Source organism: Dipodomys spectabilis, unplaced genomic scaffold (genome assembly GCF_019054845.1).
Source record: "Dipodomys spectabilis isolate Male_0828 unplaced genomic scaffold, ASM1905484v1 ptg000125l, whole genome shotgun sequence".
Classification (NCBI taxonomy): domain Eukaryota; kingdom Metazoa; phylum Chordata; class Mammalia; order Rodentia; family Heteromyidae; genus Dipodomys; species Dipodomys spectabilis.
The window spans coordinates 3,506,270-3,525,747 of record NW_024870802.1 but is presented as its reverse complement, the minus strand read 5'-3'; the positions used below and the strand labels follow the sequence as shown (position 1 = coordinate 3,525,747).

General features: G+C 45.8%; 1 protein-coding gene and 1 long non-coding RNA gene across 3 annotated transcripts in view; one reads left to right on the top strand and one right to left on the bottom strand.

Moving 5' to 3' along the window:
- The window catches only part of Vti1a (vesicle transport through interaction with t-SNAREs 1A), a 316,596-nt gene extending 300,465 nt beyond the window's left edge, over positions 1–16,131 (top strand). The window contains exon 8 of one of the 2 annotated variants that reach the window (XM_042689513.1): positions 15,859–16,131. In XM_042689513.1, coding sequence (XP_042545447.1) covers positions 15,859–15,952 — 94 coding nt within the window. In that variant the 3' untranslated portion in view covers positions 15,953–16,131. The remainder of the gene's footprint in view (positions 1–15,858) is intronic. The other variant, XM_042689514.1, reaches the window with a different exon arrangement.
- Positions 916–18,300, bottom strand: LOC122115910. The gene is made up of 3 exons (XR_006148847.1): positions 16,396–18,300; positions 9,099–9,104; positions 916–925 (listed from the first exon to the last, which is right to left on the bottom strand). It is a non-coding gene; the product is annotated as an uncharacterized LOC122115910 (long non-coding RNA).
- Between the last annotated feature and the right edge of the window lie 1,178 nt (positions 18,301–19,478).

Here is a 19,478-nt window from a genome sequence, read left to right as displayed (position 1 = left end):
CACCCTGGAATATTTTGCCTGCCTGACTGAGAAAACAGCAATATCTATCTCTGTCTTTTCAAAACCATTTGCAGATTATGCCTTCCGTTGTGAATTTAGAGCTGTTTAGCACATATTTCATGGTTCTAACTTATTCAAAAGCCTACGTTGTACCCTATTTCTCGCCTGGCTTAGGGCCGTAGAACATCTGCCATCTTCGTCACACGCTCAGTGATATGGAGGCCCAGGGCTAGGCTGAGGCTGCCTTTGGCTGTGACTGTTTTAAAGACATGAGCATTATTTGATATAAAGTATTGCAGACAGACCAGGAGTAAGCAGATTATTTCAGACAGCATTAGGACATAACCGAAGGAAGATTAGTTCGACATGAGGCAGATATCATAAGCAAATTAGAAAACCTCCCCAATTAGTAGAAGAAACCCAGATTTGGTCTGTTTGTGATCTTCTGCTGAAAGGCAAAGTAGGGATGTTAGGGGTTGCAGTCTTGATTTAAGTTGAAATGCTGGCATTTCCTATCAGTGCGTGTTCGCATCGGCTGCATACTGGCCTCAAAAATGAAGCAAATCTCTGTTCTCTTCCATGCTGCGGAGTCCCCATTCTGAGGCTCTATACATCGGGTAATGTTTTACTTGGCCCTGGAATAATCTCCAGGGCATATTTTAATGTTTCTGTGCTGGGGATATACAACATGACTCCAGTGTACCAGACTTAATCTCTCTTTTGTTTGTTTGTCTTGCAAAACATGGATCATGTTGAAGTCATAAAAGTGAAGTGTGCAAAATGCCAGATGCTACAAATACAATCAGATACTTAAAAATAGCTTCGCTGGTGGCGCTGCTTGAAATCTGAACTGGGCCTTGTTTTTACGAACAGGGTGGCACTTTTCCCACTAAGCTACCGGTGGTGTGCTCTGATCGGAGACACGCTCTGCTTCTGAGGCCACCGTGCAAGCAGTCTGGGTGTTGTGCTAACCCAGGCAACAAGGCCGCACGACATTGCTGCAGCTGCACATGTGTTATTTTTCTCCAAGTGTGCTGTGTCTCCTGCTTCTTAACTTCACGTGGTTCGCCGTTAAGTGGTAGGCAACAAAAAACCCCAGCCGATGGTACCCAACTTCTGTGTGGAAGGGGAGGAGCTCTTCCTCCTCATTTGTTAAGATCTGAAATGCATTCCAAATAAACTTTTATTTCCCTCTAATTCAAGCAACTACAAATAATCACAATGGCAGAATCTGTCTCTTTCTCTTTCAAATGTTATATTCCCTAGCCCCCTCTCCCCATCCATGTATAGACTTATCTAAGGAAAAACCAACATTTCTGTGTTGAATTGAACTTTCTTTCTGATTATAAAAACATCATATTTTTATATTCATTATCTCAAAAATGTTGCACAAGTATCAGAAATCAAAGAAAAAATTTTGAATCACAATCCTGATACCTTAAACATAATCATTTTATCTTTTAGTATATCTATTTTATATGTATATATACAAATACATATGGTTTTCTTTCAGCAACATTAAGATCATAAGATACATAATAATTGCAACCTTAACTTTTTACCTAACAATATAGGCAAGAAGTAGGTTCTTAATGATGATCAGGATATGGACAGACCTTTTAAACTTTCTAAATCATCAAGAACAAGTCTGTTGCTGGACATGGTGACTTATGCCTCTAATCCCAGCATTTGGGAAACTGAGGCAGGAGGTAAGACTCAAAGGCTAAACTAAGCTGCACAGTAAGAGCTTGTAGAGGGTTGGTCTGGGTTTTACTTGAATTGTTTCTAGGCCACAGACTCTCTGTCTCTGTCTCTGTCCCTGTCTGTGTGTGTGTGTGTCTGTCTCTCTCTCTCTCTCTCTCTCTCACACACACACACACACACACACACACACAAATAAAATATAAAAAACTGCTCAGTGTCATCTCAGTGTAGTTGACTTGTTTTTTTTTTAATTATCAATACCCAAATGGCATTGGTGGCAACTCTCAACTCACTGGTCTAAAGTAATCATCTTTGCCTAGCCCTTTGAGTAAAGCATTGAATTCTCTATTTTCACATGTGCGATTTCATTGTGTAGTAGAAAAAGACAGATGTTATCCCTGACTGTAATCTCAAAGGCATTGACTCACCTGGCATGAGAGCCAATAGGAGCTACAGAGTGGGTCGCCCATGATGGCCTGGTACTGTAGCTTTTGAATCTCATTTTAGGTAGAAGCAGCTTGGCCACTGACGGGCCTTGTGATATTGGGCAAGTTCACTCCCTAAACCTCAGTTTTATCCTGTGAAAAATGGGAACATTAAGGCTCTGGTCAAAGCTTTATTATGAGCATTAAACAAAAGAATTTCTCACGTTCTAGGTAGTAAGAGGCACAAAACGTGTTTCTTCTAATTAGCAATTTTTCTTTCTCTTACCCTATAACATTGTCCTATAATATTTCCTTTTCCAATCTATTCTCACCAGTATTTTGAGTAGTCATTATAATATATGTAGTAATACACAGTAGTTCAAACAAATGTAGACATGCATAAGATGGACGGACACCCACGTCCAGAGAAAAGCACTGGTCACCCTGGCTTCTCCTTCCCATCTTCTTCCCTTCTTCTTCCCTTTCTGTACAGACTTGCCACTGCATGTTAGACATGCCAGCTAGAGATCTGAACAAATGGAGCATACATTCTATTAGCCTGTTCCCAAAACATCCATGCCTCCCTACTCCATTCCTGATTTCGGATCATGCAAGAGAACTAAACTTCTGTCACCAGAAGACAAGATGGAAGGCTGGGCAGGGCTCATGGCATGACAAGGGGGAAAGAATATGAGAACGCCTCCAGAACCTGAGGTCTGGGCTATGGGTATAGCTCAGTGGAATGGCACTAGTGCACACACACACACACACACACACAACCTGAGATATCCAGGTGTGATATTGAGCTCCTAACCCACCAGACTGTGGCCTAGAAACAATTCAAGTAAAACCCAGCCCAACCCCTCACAAAACCAGCATCTCTACGAGGTCCTGAGTTGGCTTTGTCACCAGGAATGGTCACCTTCTTGGAAGAATTATTACACTGAGTATCTTTAACCACTGGGAAGAAATGCTCTTCCTGGACCCTTAGAGGTTATTCTGTTCACATTAAAAGGGAAAATCTGACAGCCAAGCAGCTCCTGGCAGCTAATTTGATAGTTCTCTATCAAGTAAACCATTAGTGAATACATTGATCCTTTTTCTTTTCTTTCCATTTTTGCAGTTCTGCCTCGGCTACACCCAAGATTTCTCTGAACCAGTTGGGCAAAATTGATTTTTATTAGTTCCACTGGCCTTGTGGAAAATTATCTCATGAACTGGTTTTTTTTTTATAGGAAGACTCAAAGCACAGCGCAGAGTAAAAAATAAGCCTATAGCAGTCAAAACTGTTGTCTGAAATGTCTTCAGACTGGAAGGCTGAATTTATTGCACAAAACAAGTGCTTGCAAGGCGGAGGTGTGCAATCCTGCTCATTATCACTGGAAAGGGGAACCAAAAAGGCGAGTAAAAAATTAAATTTTAATAATGCCAGTGATATTTCCTAAATCTTTCCTGACAGAAAGATTCTCATTATTTTTATCTGTCTCCGAGTAGGTTTCTTTTAGAGCCTTCTCAGAGACGGGCTCAGCTATGATTGTTTTTCAGGCTTTAAAGCATCTGAAAAGCCAAATATATACAGAAAGAGAAATACACTTCAGATTGTTCAAGGAAGGACCGTGGCCATGCTAACGTTTCAGAGAGCGTATTTGCAGCCAACATTTGCTGGGAACGCCTTCAGCCTTCACAAAGGGGGTCCTTGTTGTTAAAGACAATTGCTGTGAACCCCCAAACAAAGGGGATCCACTGCATGCCGCAGTTGGCTACAGAAAGAGGCCAGCCCCTGCTCCTCACAAGTCCCAAGTTTTAGTGGGTTTTCCAAGTATCTCCATGTGGGCCACAAAATGAGATTGGGGATGGGTGAAGTAGGAGTGGAAACACCCTGTTTTCTTGATCAATGTGAAAACTCCCATTTCAAGTATCCTGTGGTACAGAATGGTCTTGGGAAATGAGGGAAACAAAGGCCTGAACCATTAATGTAGCCAACACGTGAGGGTGGGGAACTCCTAATAATTATTATTTCCTGAGTGTCTTGATCCCAAAAGGACTTAGAGGGACTCAATTCACCTAAATATACGCAGCCTGATACGGTTATTATATATGAACATCTCCAGGCCACCACCCACTCTGTGGAGCAGCCTGTGCATGTGAAGAAGTGGGTCACAAGTTTATCTTTACACACCTGGGAGCTGGCTTGAAGAAGGAGAGGGGTTCAGCTACACAAGTCAATATCGCCAAGATTTAAAAAAAAAAAACAAAAAAAAAAACAAACACTATTTTTTTCCCTACCCTGACGAGAGAGAATGATTTCCCTTGGGGCCTCATCACAGGGACATGCACAGTAATGAACAGTGTACTCCAGTATCTTATGGGAGACACAATGAGTTTCACAGTGTGGCCTCCTACCGCCCATCTGGGAGCAGGGGGTGCTGGGCTAAGGTACCTGAGAGCGCATGTGCAAACCAAGATGGTACTGTGCATACACAGGTGTGGATTCTGGGCCCAGGAGGCAAGATGGACGCCATACCCTTAGGCTCTTCAGCCAACACTTTCTGACAGCTGCATTTTTGACAAGTCTATAGCAAGAAGTTCCCTTAGTCTTCTACCTAGAGTAGAACCATCTTACAGTGATAATTAGGGGCCATGTTATCATCTGGTCCATGGAGAAAAAAGTCAGGAGGGCTAAGTGATCGTAAAGGATGGCTTCATTTGAAAACACAGGCTGCCTTTTGAAGCAACCCCTACTCCCTCCCCCCTTCTGACTTATCATTTTATCTTCCTTCTCATTGCAGTAGATAAAAGACTCATGAGAGTGTTTGAAAGCCATTATGCATCTGTCTGCTTTTATTTTTATTTTTATCAATAATCGATCCTGGACATCCATCTGCAAGGTTGCCTGTGTCTCATATGTTTACAACCATTTTAAACGTAGAGAAACTGAGGCACATTTACTTGCTTTCCCCAGAATCCACCAATAGATTGTGAGTAGACACAGTCTTACAGCTCGCTCTTTACCATCTGCTCTGGTAGAGCTATCTTGACTTCCTAGTGTAGAATCCTTTGACTGTTAACACGTTGCCTATAAATGTGTACCACCTTGGGAGTGGCAAGGCAGGCTTCTCCAGTTGTAGACTGAGGGGAGAGCAGGGGATTGGCCTACAGATGTGCAGTGAGGCACTGCCCTGTATTTGTGCACATTTAAAAAAAGGTGCATACAACCTGGCTTGTGACTTATATTGACCCCTCCCCAGCCTTTGACTCCATAGTTAGGAAAAGATTCTGGGCTAAACTGAATGCTATCTGTGTGGACCTGGTCACTGATGCCCTTGCAAAGGTTGCAACCTCAGACTTCTGAGAGCCACCAGGTCAGGAAGGCTGGGCTTGGGCAGGAGGGTGAGGAAGGAATGCCACAAACCTCACCCCCTCTCTTTTTTATGCCACTCCTGCGGCTTGAACTCAGAGCCTAAGAACTGTTTCTGAGTTTGTTTTGTTTTTGTGTTTGTTTTTTCTTGTGTCTTTTTTTTTTTAACCAGGGCTGAGAACCGAACCCAGGGCCTTGCGCGCGCCAGGCGGGCGCCCTTCCGCTGGGCTAAACCCCCCAGCCCCTGTGTTTGTTTTTTCTTAAGGCTAGCATTCTACCACTTGAGCCACAGCTCCACTTTCAGCCTTTTTGGTACTTAATTGGAGACAAGACAAACTTTCCTACAGAATGTGGCTTCAAACCACTGTCCTCAGATCTCAGCCTCCTGAGTAACTAGAATTACAGGTATGAGCCACTAGCACCCAGCTCTTTTCTATTTTTAATTTATTCTCAGTATTAGTCAGAGGTCCAGACAGGGCCTAAAGACTGGATCTGCCTTGCAGATGTGTCTTGCTTAGCCACCCAGTATTTTGGATAACTTGGACTTTGTTGCACAGTATTTCAAGCATGGTAGGTTTCAGAGAGAAGAATCCCTAGCTTGTCCTGGTAGATCTCATCTTGAGCTCTGAGTGTACTGGGTCCCAGCAGCAGTCCGGAGCACTTAGGAAAAGGACTGCCCTTCTAGCTCTCTGCAGCTGCTCTGTCACTCCAGCTCTCTGAAACTGCTCTCCTGTTGACTCAGCCCTGGTGCCAGATCTTTCCACCCTCCCAGGACTTCCCTCCTCTGTTATGTGGCAGCGCCTGGGCTTGAACACAGGCAGTCTAGCTCGCCAAATAAAGTCCCGGGCTTCTCCAGTGGCTAAAGGGCTTGAGAGGTCCTCCACCAGGGATGAACACACAAGTAGCTACTTCAGGAGGGCAGGAAGACTATTTTGTAGTAAAAAGGTCAGGACCCAGCTTGGATAAAGAGATCTTCTGGGACACCCAACAGCTTGGGGACAGAGAGACCCTAGGGGAATAGAACAAGAATTACCTAAAGTCCATAGGGAATGGCATCTCTTGGCCCAGCCACCAATGCCTACTCCAGGCTGACAGCTTTGCCAGGGCCACCATGATGGAGGGCCTTGCCTTCTCTTTTCTTTTCTGTCTAGCATTCTGTTCCAGCAGATTCATTACATGAATCTCTAGCAGTCCTGAAATCTCCCAATAACATCTGCTCACCTTTGTAAATTAGGCAGCAGTAGTTTTAAAAATGTATGGTACAAGGTCATTGGCAGTCCCCAGAGGATACCTGCCATTCTCTCCGTCCCCTGCTCTTAGATCAATTAAGCTCTTTAAAATGCTGAAAGGATGTAACCAATGTGCTAGTGATTGAAAAAGAGTTGATAAAAACATTCTATGGAATGAAAGTATGCTGTGGAGTATCATCTTAATAATTTACGGTGTATTTACATTAGCCACAAAGTAAAGGGTTGATTGGCTTTGGTTAACTAATGTGCCATGTTATAGGCTGAGCATCCCTAATCTCTGAAACACTGTGCAACACTGAAAAGTTTCAGACTAAACAACATTTGGGATTTTCCAATTAGGGCTGCTCTACTGGTAAGAAATCTATGCAAATATTCCAAAATCTGAAACGCTTGCAGTCCCAATCATTAGACATAAGAGGTACTCATCCTGTTCCGATAGCAATAAACTGTGTGCCCAATTACTGTGCTGTGGAAAGAAATATAAAAATGAAGATGTCAAAGACTCACCGTTTACTGAACCGAAGAGCAGTCTAGTAGAGAATGTTAAGACTGGACAGATACATGAATCGTGATCATGTGTCCTACAGCGGGAAGATGATGCTGAGGTTGCAGGTCTGGACCTTGTCTAAAAAGATTCTTTAAAAACAAAAAAAAAGTGGAAGCACTGGGCATAAAATACAGGTCCGAGCAGGGCCCCAAATGGAGCCCAAGTGAAAGGAGCTGCAGCTGCAGCCACCATCACCGCAGCTGAGCTTGCTGCTGCTACTGTCACAGGCACCGCGCTGGAGGGACCCTGAGGTCTCACCAAAGTGTAGAGCCAGGTAGAATTTCTAGCTCCGTGGTTCAGAAACCTTCAGATTTCTTGCATTTGGACCTTTTGTTGTTGTTCTGTTTCATATTCTTCTTTGAAACCGGAACATGTTATGGATCGTAGGCTGGCCTTGAATTCTCTGTCTAGCCCAGCCTTTTCTACAAGGCACTATCCTCTGGGGCCTCCTCCTCTCTAGCACTGGGATTTAGGTCTGCATCACCATGCCCAACTTGGGGCTTCATTTTTTTCAGATAGGAGACTAATGGCAAATTATTCATGTGTTACTCAGATAAGAGAAAGTAATTTCCAAGGAAATAGTAGATTTGTCATGTTCAAGTAAGAACATTGGAGGGAAAAAAAAAAACAAAAAACCTGCCATCTCCTTTCCCCATCATTCCATAAAATACAGGACATTTTGACACAAAAGCAGTAAGAAGGATGTCATCCTTCACCTTCCCTGTTTTTCCACTTTTCTTCCTCAGCTTTGGCCTGGAATTGGGGGCCACTATCCCTGGTCATCCTGGGCCCCCTTTCCGTGGTCTATAGAGACTCCAGTGAGGAGCACAGACTGCTAAGAGACCTCAGGTTGCCAACATAGACCAACACCATGCTTGGCACCGTGAAGGTACTGAAGGCACTACTACTGTGTGAGCCTGGCTCCGGCAGACCTGGCTGAGCCCAGAACAGTTGGCCTTGGGCACACCCTTCACCTCTCAGGTTATCAGGGTCCTTGACTCTATAACAGGAAGAATCTAGACTTGGGCCTGAAGACCTTTTCCCGTCTTTAACAGTCAGCAAGCCTGTGAGGGATTAAGTCTACCTTGCATTTCTAGAGCATCGTTATTTAATTCTCTTCAAGTTCTTTCCAAGTCCTTTGATGGAGGCGAGCTGCCCTTGATCCTATCTGAAAGTGGTAGCCAGCAAAGCTGCTCTCTGGGCCCCCTGCTGCCACCGAGTCCATATTTAAGAATGGCAGTGGCCATGGTACCCAGGCTGCAGTCTGATGTACACATTTGGCAACGCAGAGTGCAATGTAGCTACACATCACTGATCAAAACCCCTTGGACTTATCAGTGGGTCTGACAGGTACTTGTTGGCTGCTTTCCCAGGCTGGGGAGGGATCCCTGAGCCAGCCAATGGGACGCCCTCCCTTCCCTTTTGATGTGGATGTTCCCACCTTGGAGGGAAAGCTCAGCCCTGCTGGGGAGACTGTCAATGAGAAGCCCTGAGAGAGAACAAGCATCCTGGCAGGGCCCAGAAAGGCAGCAGCTCCCTGGACTCCTGCCTCCACCTTTCCCACCAACCCTGGGAGCTCCCCAGGCATCTTTGCAGCCTCTGATGATGGGTGTCTCTCACCCTCCTTGAAAAGCCACCTCCTTTCACAGAATTGCCTGTCACCTCTACACACAAGAAGGACTTCGCTTCTGAAAGTCTTTAATGATCCAGCCCTCTCCTCCCTGGTGTGGTTGGTGAGTTGGATGGTGTTGTTAGGGAAGAAACTGGAACTCAGGTGTCATGGTGTGACTTGCTGCAGGTCACCCCAGGCAAACCCAGAACTACAGGTGCACAAACAATTGTCCCGGTCCTGCCATTACTCTAATGACAACTTTCCTTCATTGATTGCTCATTGTACCACCACCAGCTCTCACAAGGCAGGAACCCTGGGCTTCCTTCTTAATCCAGAGACACCTAGCCAGACCTGCCAGTACCATTCCATGCCACTCTCGTAATGCTTGTAGCATTTAGGCTCAGGATGGATAAACCGAAACCATGGCACCATCTCCTATGTATACCCTGTGCCTGCAAAGTAAAAAAAAAAAAAATCTTTTGGTTTTTAGATGGCTGCAAAGCATTTAAAAGAAGAATTTTTGTTAACACCTGAAAAATCTTTAGATTCTCTCTTTTTTTTTTTTTTGCCAGTCTGGGCCTGAACTCTGGGCCTGGGCGCTGTCCCTCAGCTCTTCAGCTCAAGGCAACTGCTCTACCACTCAAGCCACAGTGCCACTTCTGGCTTTTTCTGTTTATGTGGTGCTGAGGAATCGAACCCAGGGCCTCATGCATGCAAGGCAAGCACTCTACCACTGAGCCACTTTCCCAGCCCAAAATCTTTATTTAAATAGTTTTATTGGAACCCAGCCATGTTCATTTACATATCACCCAGGCAACCCAAAGTTTATGATTTGCAAACAGAGATGATATGGTGTCTCCCCACCCACTTCAGTTCTGATATTAAAATCCTATCCTCCAGCATCTCAGAATGTGACTGTATTTGAAAAGGGGGTCTTGTTAAGATGAGGGGGATTGGTTTTCTTCAGAAAGGAAGGAGGATTCGAACACAGGTGCATAGAACACAGGTACCTTCGCTAGAGAGTTTCCCTAGGTCTTCCAGTGGCTAGTTTTACTGCCCTGACACACCCCAAGGAGGGGCATCATTACTGAGGGCTAAGGAAGAAGGCAGTAGGAGGTGTGGCACTAAACTGCCAAGCACCCCAACTGCCAGCATCTGTCATGACAGCATGGCTGGTAGTGAGCAGAAATGTGGAAATTAGAACCAACTATGAGATGTGAGCCTTCAGACAAGCCTGTGCTAGTAGTTTTAACTCTGCATTCGGCAAGATTTTCCTCTGGTTTTAAATGTTTCCTTTTGTTTATTTTTGTTATTGCTGTTATTTTAACCTGGGTCTCATTATATCACCCAGGCTGGTCTCAATCTTCCTGGATGCAAATTATCTGTAGCCTCCATCTCCCAGCGCTGCTAGCAGTGGGATATTCATTTTTAAAGAATATCTGTGCCAAGCTCTGTAGATACAAAAGACAAAAGAGAGTCAGGCTCTAGAAAGTTCACTGTGTCCTTGAGGGGTGTGGACAAGAAGTTTTTGGTGGAAGTGAGGGAGTGTGTCATAGATCAAAGATTGGGTTTGGGAATCAGGATGACTCCAATCTAAAAATGCTTTTTGATCACAATAGAAGACCTAAATCAAACAGTGTAGTTTATTTATTTTTTCATATGAGTCAAAGTTGAAAGGAAGTGTAGCTTTCTACAGAAGCCCTGTGTTCTGCCAAACATATATGTGTGTGTATATGTATTTATACATATAAATATATGCATGCTTGAATTTCACTGGGCCTGGTTGCTCATGCCTATATTCCTAGCTATTCAAAAGGCAGACATCAGGAGGATCAAGTTCAAGGCCAGTCTAGACCAAAAAAAAAAAAAAATTAGCAAGACTTCATCTCATCCAACAAGTCAAACATGGTGAATCTGTACCTGTGATCCCAGCTACACAAAATGCTAATGGTCTGAGGCCTGCCCTCCACAAAATCTGGAGGTACCATCTGGAAAACCAAACAAAAAATGTAAGGCTAGGGCATGGCTCAAGTGATAGAAAGTGCCCCCATAGCAAGTATGAGCCCTGAGTTCAAATCCCAATTTTGCCAAAAGAAGAAAAAGAAAGAAAAGAACAGAAGGAGGAGGAGGAGGCGGCGGCGAAAGTTGTTCACCATGTCTTCAGAGACCTAGGTTCCATTTCTCCGCTCTCTGCTGGCCAGCTCTTTGGCTCAGGCTGACTTCCCTCAGGGAGATGAAATGGCAGCAGATCTGGGCTTAGCATCCACATTCCAAACAGTCCTGCAAAGGTGGAGAGTCTCTCTGTTGGCTCAGCATAAGTCGCAAAGGCTGCTCAGGATCCAGTCATGGTGGCTAGGGGTGGAGACCGTCTTTATCTAGCTCACCGCTCTAAGTGGCATCAGATGTTTGGAACTGAGAGGTGAATGCGGCCAACACAATACATACTTCACACAGGAAGCAAGGGCCTCACGGGGTATCTGGCACCTCAGCCGGATCCTGTGGTTCATCGGGGCACAGTGTCATTGGTCTCAGCTGAAAAAGCTCCTGTGTGAGAAGAATTATGACCAAGCAGATAGAAAAGGTACCCTGCTTTTCATCCGTCAAGAAAGAAGTTTCTGCGCTCTTCATATCTTGGCTTCTGGGATGCATTAGCTCTGTCCATCTTGTTTGATCATATGTGCCCTCTTGCCTGTCGAGAGGGGCAGTTGTGTAAGTCGGGATAATTTAGGTCATGTGTGGTAACAAGCAGCCCCCATCTTACTGTGAGAGCAGGTGAGCGCAGGGACAGGCTCTACAGGCGATGACTAGGATTCAGTTAGAGTCTCACCAGCCTCTAACGACACTCAGTGCGCTGAAGCCCTCCTGATCAGAACAGCAGGGAAGACCCAGCAGGAGGCTGGAGCCGGGCAAGTCACTGCATGGGAGTGACCCTGAGCACTTTCACCCACACTTCATCTGCCAAAGCAGGCCCCCCGGCCACCCTAACCTCAAAGTCAACTCAGCGTGTGCAAGAAGTTGAAGAGAACCGGTATTGGGGGCCGTGGAATCCTCCAGCAGGAATGGAAAACCATGTCAGGTGGCGCGGGCTGCCTCCCTCGCTTGAACCAGCCTTCTATGATTCCAGCTGCCACACGCAGGAGCATGTTTCCAGAAGGGGAGGAGACTGGCAATGGCGAGATTAACCGCTCCCTGGGTTCCACTCGGGGATCAGTACTTTCAATAGTACTTTGTGAGTTCAGCCTCAAAGTAAATGGTTAATTCATCTTATATCAACAGCACTGTGATTCATAATGTAAACTTGGGAGAATTTTTGATGTTTCGGGCCTACATTCCTTTTAATTTGGCTCTGCATTCTTTTAAAGCCACAGTGTGCTCACTTAATAGAATGCAGCATGCAAATGCACAAGTTTCTGCCTGGAGGCAATTTAGCCTGGCTGTTTCAATGGACGTCTTCTTTCAAGTGTATACTCTTTCTTAAATTATTTACTGGGTAAACACACTTTGCATTTTCAAAAGGGAGATTAAGACTGCTTGCTGCAGACCTAGCTGAACATCTAGGCCCCTTCCTGGCCTAGAGTTAGGAGCAACTTAACTTTGGGCTACCCCAAAAGTTCCTTCTCTGGCTTGCTAGCTAGCAAGAGCCTCTCGGCCTGGCTTGCTTTTCCGATTCTCTTTCCTGAGATCCTTTCTGCTTTGCCCAGAGCAACACAGGCCAGCAGCGGCTTGGTTGACTGTATTCCAGGCCTCTTCACAGATGGGGCCGGCCACTGCCAGCCTGCTTTCCCCTCCCAGCTGGCTCAGTCCTGTCCATTCAAGTGCCCTGGTGACTCTCTTTTCTATTCCTTAGAGAGCCTGTGTTTGCCCATCTCCTCTGAGGTCCTAAATTGGGTTGATGTCCTCACCAGCCAAACTTACTCAACAACCACAGGGTTGTAACTGCAGACTTAGCAACCTCTGTTCCAATTCTTTCTGCCCTTCTGTTCCCTTAGTTCCCAATACTGGGTAGCCCTTGGAAGCAAATTCCCTTTTCCTGCCAACCTCCTCCGGCAGCACACACTTCCAGTCCTGGGGGACCGGGCCTGCTCTCAGCCCCTGGGAGGAGACACTAGGGCTCGGGGGGCTCTGGAAAGCCCTGCGGAGCACGTCTGTGTCTGTGTCTGTGAGGGATGTGCTCAGCTTTCAGCTCCAGCCTTTTCCATGCAGACCTCTTGACGTGTTTCTGCACATGAATCTGCCCAGATTTCTTCTCCATTCTCTCTTGAATGGAGTCATGACAAGTTACTGGGGGCCAGGCTGGGTGGCCCTCCTTCTTTGGACTTTCTCTCTGGACTCCCTGAGCACCCCTGGTGGTGTCAGGCCTTCTGAGGTGGCTTCCACGTGGGCCTCACAGGTAGTTCCACTGAAGCCGCAGAGGGGTGGTGACAGGAAAGCCAGTGGACTCTGGGTGTACTGAGAGTAGGGAGCCCAGCTAGGAAAGCCAGGAAGAGCTGAGGATATAGGGGTGCCTAACACTTTTCCAGCCAGGCCTCAGTACCATCCATGGTTTATCCTACATGAACATCATGCATGCCTTGGGGTCCTCAGCTCACACATGCAATAGTCGCCACCCAGGCTATACAAGAGACATCCTAGACATCCTACCACAGATCACATAAGACCGAACTTTAACAATGTTTCCAGGCTTTGTTGTTGTTTTGGGGTGGGTTTTTGTTTTTGTTTTTGTTTTGTCAACTGTGGGGCTTGAACTCTGGGCCTGGGCACTGTCCCTCAGCTCTTCAGCTCAAGGCGAGAGCTCTACCGCTTGAGCCACAGTGCTACTTCTGGTCTTCTAGTGGTTTATTGGAGATAAGAGTCTCACAGATTTTTCTTCCCAGGCTAGCTTTGAATCACAATCCCCAGATCTCAGCCTCCTGAGTAGCTAGGATTACAGGCATGAGCCACCAGCGCCCAGCTGTTTCCAGGCTTTTAATGTGTTTTACAACCATGTTTCCATTATGCGGATAGCCTTTGCAAGTCTCGTGTAGGTAACTATGGTAAACAGAGTTGTTGTTGTTTTTTTGACTGTGGCGTGGCTTGGCTTGGGGGTGGAAGGGGGGAGGTAGACAAAGGGAAAAAAAATCAATTTGAGTTTTAAATGGACCCACCAAGTAGCACCAACCAGTGTCTACCATTACCCTTATTTAATAAGTCTTGAAAGTCTTGTTTTTTTATTCACTTTACTTTTTTTGTTGGGGGGGGGGGGGTTCTGCCTCCTGACTAATTATGGCCTGTTAAGTCTGAATTAGTTGTCATGGCAGAAGAATTAATGACAGGCACGGACTTTTTAGTTGGAAAAGGAAGAAATAAACGAGACAGATCTTAGCCAAGCCCTGAGTGATAAATGAGGACCAAGTAGACCATTCATCTCCTGCAAGGAAAGTGGACACGGGTACTCAGGCAGTTTTGCGGAAGATGTGTCAGCAAATGCGATCATTTTGTAACCTGTCAGGAGGAGAGGGAGTTGGTCCTGTTAGGGGCCACCGAGGAGTGAGCTGCTCTGATGTGACAGCTTCCATCCATCTGTGTAGGGGTAGAAGGGAGGGTGGATGAGGAGGTCTACAGCCAAACTACTGCCTGATGTCATCCTCCTTCCAAGAAACAGATACCCAGATGCTTTAGAAACCGCCCCAAATACCTGTGCAGGTCGCTTTGTGAGATACAAAGGAGTAGCAGGTCCCCGCTCAGTTGGATGCTAGCTTCGTCCCCCCTGGCTCCTCCCTGCGGAAGACCCCACATCCCACGTCCAGAGCCGTGCAGAGACCTCCTCCTACCTGCATCTGCAGAATGGTGGGATGCAAAGTGGGGGGTGTTTAAGCCAGGGGGCAGCCGGCGAGACGGCCAGCCAGCCAGCCACTTCTAGGTTCTATTTCTGTGTGCTCTGAAAGGGAGCAAGCGAGTGAGCGAGCAAGCGAGCGTGGGCGAGGCTGGTGACCTAGGCTTCCTTTGAAAGTCTCAACAAAGCATTCTGATGTGCGACCTCCTTTCTCCGAATGAGGTAACAAATTATGAAACAACTTCATCGGAAGCTCTCTGCAGGCATCTGGAGCGCATTTCTCCTCTGTTCTCCTCTGAGGTCGCCTTCAGCAGGGCCACACCGAGGTGCTGAGCATGCCTGAAGCTGTGGGCCCACCTCCCAACCCACGCCAGGCACCCTGAGGACTTGGTTTCTCATTTCCATCTTGCCCCAATATGCAGCTCCTGGCCCGATGGAGGGATGGCGCGTGAGCCCCAGTGACAGGTGACAGCTTCGCAGCTGAGGCTGGAAGCTTGACACTTGCTTCTTAATCCTGCCCTCCTCTTGCTAAGTCTCTCTTTTACTTTTCCCCAGGTATTTTTATATAGGTAAGTTCCTTACTGACATATGTTTCCTTGGAGCCTCACTTTCACAGGAAACACTGGCAAAAAAAAAAAAAGAGAAAAAAATCAGGCTTGTCTCACATTTTAAATTAAAAAGAGAAGTTCACATGAGGCCCTTGATCACTTAAAGGGACTACATGGTACTAGAGCCGGGAAAGCCATTGATTCGTCTGAGTACAGCATGACAAGCACTATAGAGCTGTTCCTACAGCCAGAAAGAAGCTGCCTGATTCTGTGTGTGTGTGTGTGTGCGCACGCGCACGTACACGCACTCTTCTCTATCTGTATGTCTCTGTCTCTTGCTCTGTCTCTCTCTGTCACACACACACACACACACACACACACACACACACACACACACACACACACACACACACACACACACACACACACACACACACACACACACACACACACACACACACACACACACACACACACACACACACTGGGCTTCCCCCCACCTGGCTGGCTGTGGTTTCATTCGTCAACTTGGCCTTGGATGATCTTTGTCAGAATGACCTCCGTTTATCTATGTGCATGTGTCTCTCTTCTCTCTCTCCCAGAATCATCCAGAACCGCATCCTGCTTGTCATCCTCGGGATCATCGTGGTCATCACCATCCTGACGGCCATCACTTTTTTTGTCAGAAGACACTGATGTATCTGCTCTCCCTTGATAAACAGCAACCGCCGCTTGTTCTGAGTAATTAAGACAAAATGGTCACATGAATCATTCTTCGGCACTGACAGGCCCTGGGTGACCCCTTCTCTCCTTCCCCCACTGTTCAGCTAAAGTGCAAAGAGTGTAAAAATATTTTCTATTCCTGTTTGCATGTGGGTTGGTTTCCTTCGTTGTTGTTGGTTTTTTTTTAAATAGGTGAAGGTAAATGTTTGCCTTTTGGTAATTTCATCTACAGTCCAAAATAGCATTGGTAACATTCTTTCTTACCCTGCGGCCATGTCAGGGGTCAGGGTTTGGGAGAGGGTATGATGAGTCACTCACATCTGTTGTCACATACCTCTCATCACCAAAATGTCCTTCTGTGATGTCCAAGGGTGGAAATGCATAGACAACCAGGGACCAGAGCCAGTAGCACGCACGGCCAGCCCTGGCCCTTCTCAGCACAGTGAATATAGTCAACCTGCCCACGTGCTTTTGTTGCTAAGGAGAGTATTTAATGTCACTTGTACAGGAAATTGACTTAGCACTTTCCATGTTTTTCTATTGCGTAATTGTTTTTAACCCAAGAATATTTTTGCTGAACCTGCACCCATGCCCACTTTTTCACAATTTTGGTTACCGGCTCCAAGAAACATTTTCTTGCTTTCCCCAATCCCCATACTCCTCAGAATTTTACTGGTAATGGGAGCCCTGGCTCAGTATTTTAAATGTGACCTCATCATCCCTGACCTATGTAAGCATCTCTGTATCCTTTCACTTGGAATATTTGCTCTGCCAAAAGCAGCCCTCATACATGGAGAAGGTCTGACGAGGTCCTCTCCACATCCATCCCAGTATGTAAAGAGAACATGAATATTTCAGTAAGAGCAAGAACATGACTCCATCAATGAGAAATTTCCACTGTCCTCATGAATAGGTGAGAGTCCAATAAGATGGTCCACTAGAAATCAACTTTCTGGGGGGAAAAAAATGTCCACCAACTTCTCAAAGAATAGGGCATTCCAGCAGATTCCAGCAGAGGGTTACACAGAGTGGGTTTATTTTGTTTCCACCCCCCCGCCCCCCGCAAACAAATGGATTCCTGAATTCACTGTGTATTCAACCTCTAATGTGCTTCGTGATTTTTCTTTCATTCTTTCTGAGATTACTGGGAATCACGTTCAAAATGAGTTCATTGTGATCCAGTTTAGAAGCTGCCCAAGCTGAGGTCATTTTCCTCCGAGTCATAAAGTAAAATATGTTTTTCTTAAGACTTCATGTGCACTTATGGGTTCTGTACTGTCTTTTGAATATGATTGGAAGGTTTGAATTCTTGAAAAGCAAACCTGTTCCCTTCATAAAACAAATGCCAACCAACCACCAATGCAGTACTTCATTTTTTCCCTCCTTTCCAGAAGAGGTATGAGAGGGAATGTAAAATGCACAATCCACTGGAGAAATCAGACCTATAGAAACAGGCCAGAGCTTACTTGTGTTCAGCTAAATCATTTAGTATTGTGTAAATAAAACCACAGCCTTTATGTCAGAAGGATGGTATGGGATTTTGGTGGAGCGAAGCAGAGCAGCTGTGCTAATTTTCCTGTCAGCGCAAGGAACCCACGGCTGCAAGAACCTTTTATTCTGACAATGGAATTCTGGATGTGCTAAACACAGACACCATCAAAAACAAAACCAAAAACAAGCAAGCAAACAATCCCCTTCTCCATCTGGGACACAAATAGTCCCAAAGTATGCCAACCCCTCTGGAGGCTTCCTGCACAATTGTTGACCCTAGCTTAGGGCCTCATGCCTCCCATCTACCTCTCAGCAGTCTTCCCAAGGATGATCTAATTACCAATGCTTCCTGGCTTCTCAATATTCTGCTAAGATCTGTGTCCATGCTGAAGCCATGGAATGAGAAAGAAGGGATGTTCATTGCTCACCTCTCCAGTGGCTTGTTCTGCCAACTTTATGTCTTCACCAGTTCATCAAACCTACAATTTTGCCCCAGCTCAACCCCTGCTTGGGAGTAAGAATTGGAACATCAACATCCCCAGAGAGCTACCACCTAGACCAGACCAGGATGCTGGTCTGAGGGTCCCTCCTGGATGCCACGGGCAGGACTCAAGCAAGCCCTGGAGGAAGCCAAATGGCTCATCCTTCTACTCTCCTCATCCTTCTACTCTCCTACTGGGGAAGGAAGAGAGTCTACAAACTTGAAGCAGGTCATAGATCTGTGAAAGGTTCTAGGTAATATGTAGACTTCCATTATTGTTGGATAAGCCTAAAATTGGGAGGTTTTGTTTGAAGAACAAGAAGTTCAGAAGGACGAGGAGGAGGAGGAGGAGGAGAAGAGGAGGAGGAGGAAGAGGAGGAAGGGAGGGAGGGAGAAGGGGGAGGGGGAAGGAGAAGAGGAGGAAGAAGAGGAAGAGGAGGAGGAGAAAGAGGAGGAAGAAGTTGTTTGCTGGAAGGGTGGGGGAGGGGAGGGGGTGAAGATGAAGACATGGAAGAGGAAGAAGAGAAGGAACCCCTCCACATATAAAATTCATGCAGACTAAACAGTTTCCCTAACAGAATAAATAAAGCGGATGGTACCCTGCTCCAGAATCAAAAGCAATTCAATTAAAGTCTCTGAAGTTGTAAAGAGTTTTAAATGCTCCACGTTGAAGGGGAATGACTGCAAATGCAGTGGGCTTGACGTCAGCTGCCGGGCCTGAGCCGGGAGGCCATTTGCTATTCTGTTTCAGGCAGGCTGGATTGTCTTATTTTGGAACCAGCTTGGTGGGGGGTTTGCTTTGCTACTGCTTCTGAGCCCTGAGCTTCAAAGGCTGAAATTAATAGTGAACAAAATTGTGCAGCTCTGGCCGTCCCATGCGGGGCAGGCCCATTGAGAGTTATCATTAAGTAAAGAAATAAAGAGGGGAAAAAAGCCTGCCTGTTCCAAAAACCTCATCAGATAATGACCTCAGTGATTGGGTTTTCATTACCAAACAGCATCCAGAGATTATCAACCCATCGAAGAGGGGAGGGAGAGAAAGAAAGAAAGGGAGGAGGGAGAAAAAGCCACTGTCTCTCTCTTCCTCTCTTTCTCCTTTTTTTTTTTTTTTTTTGCACATCTTTTCTTTAAAACTGTCAGATCATTTCAGTATTTCAAATCCGAGGAAAACAGCCTGCCTGCTGCTGTATTTGAAGTTGTAATGGTGTCAAAAAGTCACGACTGACTGACAGCCGTCAGTCCCAGAGGGGCTCATTAAATCATAAAAACTTGACAAGGAAATAATTGCGCATCGCCAGCAACTTGGCGCCTGTTTAGACGTTTTTATTTTCTTTCATTATTAGTCCCCACCATTACGTTCATTAACAAATTGCATTAAACAACTGTTAAGAGCTAATGATTTGTTTATCGCTTTTTTTATTATTATTATTTAAACATTAGCTGTGTCATGTGGTACCTCAGCAGACTCTTGCCGTCGTCTGACTGAATATTTTTTCCACTCCGAGCTCTGGGTACTGTTGGAATATG